This window comes from Opisthorchis viverrini, assembly GCF_000715545.1.
Source record: "Opisthorchis viverrini unplaced genomic scaffold opera_v5_66, whole genome shotgun sequence".
Classification (NCBI taxonomy): domain Eukaryota; kingdom Metazoa; phylum Platyhelminthes; class Trematoda; order Opisthorchiida; family Opisthorchiidae; genus Opisthorchis; species Opisthorchis viverrini.
The window spans coordinates 935,499-942,374 of NW_008751723.1; the positions used below are offsets into that span (position 1 = coordinate 935,499).

The window sequence follows — 6,876 nt, forward strand, 5'->3', positions numbered from 1 at the left end:
CCATGTTCCCGCATTAACTGTCGGCGCTACTTTTTTCAGTCCGCGTATCCCTCACGTGGAACAAACTACCAACATCTGTTGTGGATTGTGGTAACCTCGAGACTTTCAAACATTCGCTTGACGAATACATAAGATCTCACCCAACTTCCCCCATCAACATTTGAGATGCAGATTACAAACAATAGAACATATATGTCATATCATTCCGTTTATCTGCATACATACACACACACACCAATATCCTTTGGTCATTGTAAAGCAAAATGCTTTTTAGACCAATATAACCTTGATTTACCTTGATTTACGAGCACATGACTGGAAACACTACTCCCTTGTATACCCCCTGAGTGACCTTCAACTCTTTTGGCACCCTATTCTACTTGTGCCTACTGTATCTTTTTAAATAAACGCACGTTGGTGCCTTCCTTCAGTCTTCTATACTGCGTCGCCCAACTGCTGCGAATGTGTGCCCCATCTGACTCCACCAACACCAATTTCCATTTCTGCTCATTTCAGAACTGGTGTGCACCATCATTACCTCTTTGAGAACGTCAACAGTCACTAACTTTCTGACTACAATACCATAACTGTTATTGAGTACCAACTTCATGGAACTCAGTCTGAAGTCAAATCTCGCTGTCATCCTCGGGAGTTCTTCTGTACGTTAAACATAAGTGTGGTTCCTCATACGGAGCGAAATCCATCCTCTTCCTAAAATAGAATTTTTCTGATGGTGAATAAGTCTGATGATTCTTCTCAAAAGTAAATCGTTTTTCCTCATTTTTTACCTGCCATAACAATCCGTAATCGGTAGTTTTCGGACAAACTAATCCGCCTGGCACTGATACCATTAGTTGTTTTCCGAAACAGTGAAGAATTGACCGATTGCATTTACTAGTATGCCATCAAACATATTTTGTGTTTTTTATACATTAACGAGTAGCAAAAGAAGGAGAAGCTGGTTCCTCGATTGGAAAACATGGTTTTAAACCATCCATCCATTGTTCGGCTTGTCTTCGTTCTTGTTCCAGCATGATGGAATGTGTTTAAGGACAAATACATATTTATTTATAAGGACTCTCACTTTGTCGTTGGGACGGTGAACTTTTTGACGATAAGCTTGCATATATCAAAGGGCAGTACACGTATCCTATAGACGAGGTAAATAAATGAGAGGCTTGATGGCAACGGGTCTTCTCAACTCTCCGACGGAAAACTGCATAAGCGTTACGTTACAGTGAATCAGTTTCGAACTATTTACAGATGAATGGGAACTGAGTCCGTAACCCATCACATGGATCATTTCTCATTTGAAACCACACGGAGTTGATCCGACGGTCGCGCTATTTTTTTCCTAAATCTGCCTGAGAACATCAAAAACGAGAGATTCAGCTGGGTTCCAGGTGAGTCTCTCGAAAGAACCAAATTAGTTTGCAGATGAGTGTATATTCGCTGTTCCAATCTATTTGAACTCACTTATCACAATCTACCCCTCTTTGATTTTCTCTCACCGCTTTTGTTTGCCATTGTGCCAAACAGCCGTAGCATCCCGTTGCCGTCATCTCAGTGGCCACTAGCTAGTAGGCATAACGCCAGGACGTCTTGATTGGTTCACCAATACAAATATTGATCTCTAAATGGCAGAATTTTCCATCAGTTAAAATCGATATAACTACCGTTCATTTCCAGCTACTGATTTTGTTCCGATACGGAGCTATGGTCGGAAATGATGGCTTTGACTTGAACTAAGTGTGATGTGATTGTAATCGTTAGATCACTGTTGTCATCTATGGGATGTACGGTGGCACAAGTAGTAAAAACTCGCGATAAACAAATAAATTGTGTAGTCTGAAAGGCAAGCAGAACTAATTCACGAGATCTAATACCAACAAAGAATTAGTTTTCAAGTCCTTCTCAATGATTGGGGAAGAAATTGATTATATTCTTATAAAAAGTAAACCGACAATCTTTTCTGTGATGTTCCCACTCTGACAGAATCATTTAACTAGTTTCTATGGTAGTTCCTACCCACAAAAACAGAGGATAATGACTTTAATTTTTTTTGTTGGGCAGCCTTCGTGATCATTCCAACCATATTTGTAGATTTCCAAGTTTGTTTTTGGCGTTACACGGATTGGTTTGACTATACCCGTCAGAATAATGCGACTGTGATATCTAGCTAGTACTCCTGATAACTCTCGCTGCGGAGCGTCAAAAACACGAGACTTGTGGGCACTGTGCAGTAACTGTTCAAAGATAATTCTGGAATGTGGGGTCAGCATCCCGAATGTTAAGACAAGCGTGAATGACGAACGTTCAAATTCTGTGGGGTAAGCTTTTAATCGTCTTGATAAATTTAAAGCCATTCCAAGCAGAGAATAAGTTGTACAGTCAGGGACATTGGAACTTACCCCTGACCGCATCGCAGGCCTTTAATCGAACTTAGTTATGGTGGATGCCTTCTGTTATTTGCTCCGCTTGTTTGTACGATGTCTTCACTTGGCTGATCAACCTGAACTTGAAAAGTGACTATTTCTGCCTAGTGAATGTCACTAGCTAGATGCAGTGAAGATATTGCCTTTCGATTATTTTATAACTGTACACACTCCAACTGTGGCACAGGCTGATTAATTCAAGTAGAAAGTGTGGTGTGACTTCATAAATTTGTTTATCTGAATTGCAAGCTACTTGTTAGATTTAGGGAAACTTTTGACACTCTGCATCTCTTCTTTCTCCTCTAGCTTAATAGCGAAATTTGGTTAATTCGGGCAACGTGCTAACCATTCCGTAATACATAAACCAAGTATAATTAGTTCTCAGGGAGGGAAATTCAAATTGGTCTTTGTATGATGTCAGCTGCTTTTATCGATTTATCTATGCAACGGAATGAATCACCTTTATATTGGCTTCACAGAACCAGTAACTGTTCTTCCCGGTTCACAACTTTACCTCAACGTCCAGATCCGAAACTGTTCCGGAGGAAGAGAAAGAGAACTTAAATTATTGGCTTGCTAGTTTAGAACACAACCGTTGTTTCACCAGTAACGGATGCATTTTGTCAAATCCTACTCTCCTGTGAAACCTGATAAATCTTCAATTACTGACGGTGTGACATCTACTAGGAGGATGCTAGTGTTTGAAATTAACTTCCAACAGTCGAATTTTGTGTGACTGAGGTTGAAAATTCGGATTTATGCAAGCACGCATCAGGCGTTTGAATATACTTGAGGTTTTCGATCAACTGGGTAGACTTTGGAAATATAGTACTTACATCAAGAAATCGTATGACTTTGCCAACAAAGTAGCGGGGGTCACCGTTGAACCAGATGACATCCTGGTAAGTTCCAGTGTCAATTCGTTATATGCAAATATGCCAAAAGGAGATTCTTTAGAAATAGCTAAGTGACTGCTACCAGTAGATACCACCCTTCTAGAACGGACACACTTTACAGTGAATGAAATAGTGGAAGGCATAAAAGCATGCCTGAATCTCATATACTTCGTTTTCGACTCCGTCGTTTACACTCAAGAACAAGGTCTAGCAAGGGGATCTCCAATATCCCCGGTTTTGGCAAATATACTTACGGAAGAATTTGAACAGAGAGCTTTAGCCGGATTCCCATACCCACCTAAGATATTCTGGCGTTAGGTAGCTGACACCGTCGTCGTGATGAAATGAGACAAGGTTAGTGAGTTTTAAAACCATCTGAATGAAATGAGTTCACACTTCAAATTTAGTGTGGAGATGGAGTTAACCTCGGGTACACTGACCTTTTTAGACTGCATGACACATAAGGTCGGAAGGAAACTAAAGACCACAGTGAACGAGAAGCGAACCGACACTGGGGTACTTTTGAACTACTCGTCTGCCAGTCGTCGGTATTCGCCAGTATTGCCCCAGTAATGTTTAAGCGTGTAAGGGCCTTGTGCACAGAAGAAGCTGATCGGACAGCGGCTCAAAGTGAAGTAAAGAATAAACTTCGGTAGCGGATATCCAACTAGCTTAATAAGGCGTCATTTGCGAAGGGTGTTGATGTCTGTAGCGAAACCCATCAGGGAATGAACCGGGACCGCTGTTATTCCATATAAACCAGGGACGTCGAAGGTCCTTCGAAGAATTCTAGACACAGTTAACATAACACTAGCTTTCCAGAGGGGAAATACTCTATGCGCTGCACTTAATTGAAGGACCACCTCCCGGCAAACAGAACCAGGGACTGTGTCTACAACGACGTCTATGTAAGACAGACGGGCAGGGACCTTCGCATGAGAATCGGAGAGCATAGCAGAAAAATAAACAGGCAGTCGAGAAACGCGGATGAATATCAAGCGTCACTGAAAGACTCGGCAATTGCGGAACACGCACTGGACACGGGGCACTAAATAGATTTAGAAAATGTTGAGGTTTTGAGGGGGGACTACGGTTCACGCCACGGAGACTGAGGCCCGAGGCAGTAGAAATCGCCAAGCATCCCAGTTCTGATAGAGTGGAAGACGTGGAGCTGGCAAGCGCGTGGCTAACGGTTTTTGATCAGTCGAGCTGGTACGTGTTGATGTGCGGTCATCAGAAGATGGAGTATTCATCATGTGAATTCCACTTGACCTCTCCCCCTACTCCCAAACTAAATTGTCGCAGTACTCACAACCCCACACAGACCAAAAAAATCTACTAGTGGCACCCCCAGTGAATCATCAGTTGAAGTGGAAGATTAAAGAACCAAAACCGATCAGAACCGATTTGAAAACCCCTTATCCGTCAACGCGAGATTTTGGCAACCACACTAACCGATAAGAACCGCTAATTGACACTGATCTAATGTATTGATCTGGAGAGGATTTACTTACCCGTCTTCCTTATAACGTGGCCAATTTGGTGACCTGCTCACTTGGCCTGACAAAGCTTTTGTGTCAAAAGCGAAACGTTGCCCAAATAAAAACTACCGATTGTTTGTCAAGCCCTTCTGAAACGAGGTTTCTTACGTGTGCACAATTTTCCACTTTATGTTTGTCCACTTCAGTTTGCTGACAGGCCGCGCGTCTGAATGTACAGTCTACATTTTCTAACTGCTTGTCTCGTATTCTAAGTTCGTCACTACATTTCAAACGTCTTCCACTTTCAACGTAGTGGTATAAAATAACGTATGTTCTTTGTCGCTTGTTTCCTAATATACATGCGAACATTGCGAACCTATTCCCTTTCTTAGCAGTCCTGAATGCCTGGTATCGGGGGCACCACATTATCCGCAAATAACTGGACGGGAAGAACAAACGGTTTGTGCCAGAAGATGCTTAAAGCATACTTCGTGTACTGAACCCACCTGCACTGCACATAAACACACAACTCAGCTCAATGGCAGTCAGTAGTTGTAATTTCGGTGAGTTCTGAATTCATGCGGTCCATACCCGTACCGAAACGGTGAAAGTCCTCAAAATAAAGTGAAAATAACAAACATGTATTAGTACATACACCCATATATCAAAGTGTTGGATCATCGCCTAACACCAGAAAATATGAGGCGGTGCACAATGGTACTCATCCGGGTGGATGAGATGGTGAGGTAATGTTTCACTGGTTTGTATCCCATCCTGAACGGGTCCTTCCAATGGTTGAGGTCTTGAGAAAGTCTGTTTGAACCGTTTTCTTGTTATATGCCGTCAGTCGGTGTACTGGTAATCTCACCTTTTATCAGCTGCTGAATTTTGTAAAAATATATTCCTCCATCCGTCAGTCAAAAAGAGTCCTTGTTTTCAGTTACCTGACTGAGTGTTGTGCACCTCTACGGTATTATCTCTCTTGTATCGACAACGCTTGTGTTTTACAACATGTATATGACACGTTCTGTAGTATCCCAGGTTAGCTCCTCTGATTGAGTGCTGGTACAGGTCATTCACTTGGTGGGCAAATGACTCTTCAAATGAGGTTACTGAAACCTGTTGTAGATTCCACCCCACCCCTTGAACCGTCATTCGCTCTAATGTTAAATTATATTTCGCTTCATTCAAAGGTTTCTGCAAATGGCTTCCTTGCCGCCGGGTCGACAACCAGCAGACTCATAATGCTTCCTTCAAGCTGTACTCTCTTTTGTGTAGGATGGGTTAGTATTTTGGCGGTTCTGCATAATACTGACTTTTACTCGATATCCCTGTTTCGCCAAAAATTCAGAAATCCGAAGTGTACCCACGCTTGTATAAAAAAACACTAATTTGGTGGCGAATCTCATTGAGACGACCTAAGCTGTCTTCTTAGTACGAGAAATACGACGGCGTCGACAACTTCAGACCGTGGTGAAGTGGTGAAAAAAGCTGGTGGGTAGCCTCAGTGGTTTCAAGTTGGCCGTCGCGCTGCTAAACCCAACTCAACTTGTAGCGAAACCAATACAGGGAGAAGCCACCAATGACCAAAACCAAAGTGTGAAGCACGTTTCAAGCGTCTGACTGGGAAGTTCTGACAGGTGGACCAGTCGACCGACGCATGTTACTGGGTCGTCGTTTGGGCCGACGGGCTTTCTATTCATATCGCTCAAGCTCGAAGGAAGTTCTGACAGGTGGACCAGTCGACCGGCGCATGTTACTGGGTCGTCGACGGGCTTTCTATTCATATCGCTGAAGCTCGAACATGTTCACCTGTACAGACGCAAAAGTTCAGATGCATCCAGCGTGCTCTGGTGGAGCTGTGGTAACACTTGCTTCGCATGTCAGATGTGCGGATTTCAAGCCCCAGCAAGGCCAGGGATGTGTACTGCGGATGAGCTTTAATAGGAGCAGAACTCGAGTTCACTGGTTCCACGCCCTTAAAGTAGACTCACCAGAATGATTGTACCAGGACTTGAGGACGATTGCTCAAACGAGAGTCATGTGGATGCGCCACCAACGCAG

The 6,876-nt window shown here is 43.0% G+C and overlaps 1 protein-coding gene across 1 annotated transcript in view; it reads left to right on the top strand.

Moving 5' to 3' along the window:
* Positions 1-6,607, top strand: part of T265_04194 (hypothetical protein) — a gene marked incomplete at both ends in the record, with an annotated part of 15,516 nt that extends 8,909 nt beyond the window's left edge. Inside the window, one exon of the mRNA XM_009168876.1 lies at positions 6,429-6,607. Coding sequence (XP_009167140.1) covers positions 6,429-6,607 — 179 coding nt within the window. The remainder of the gene's footprint in view (positions 1-6,428) is intronic.
* Positions 6,608-6,876: the final 269 nt, after the last annotated feature.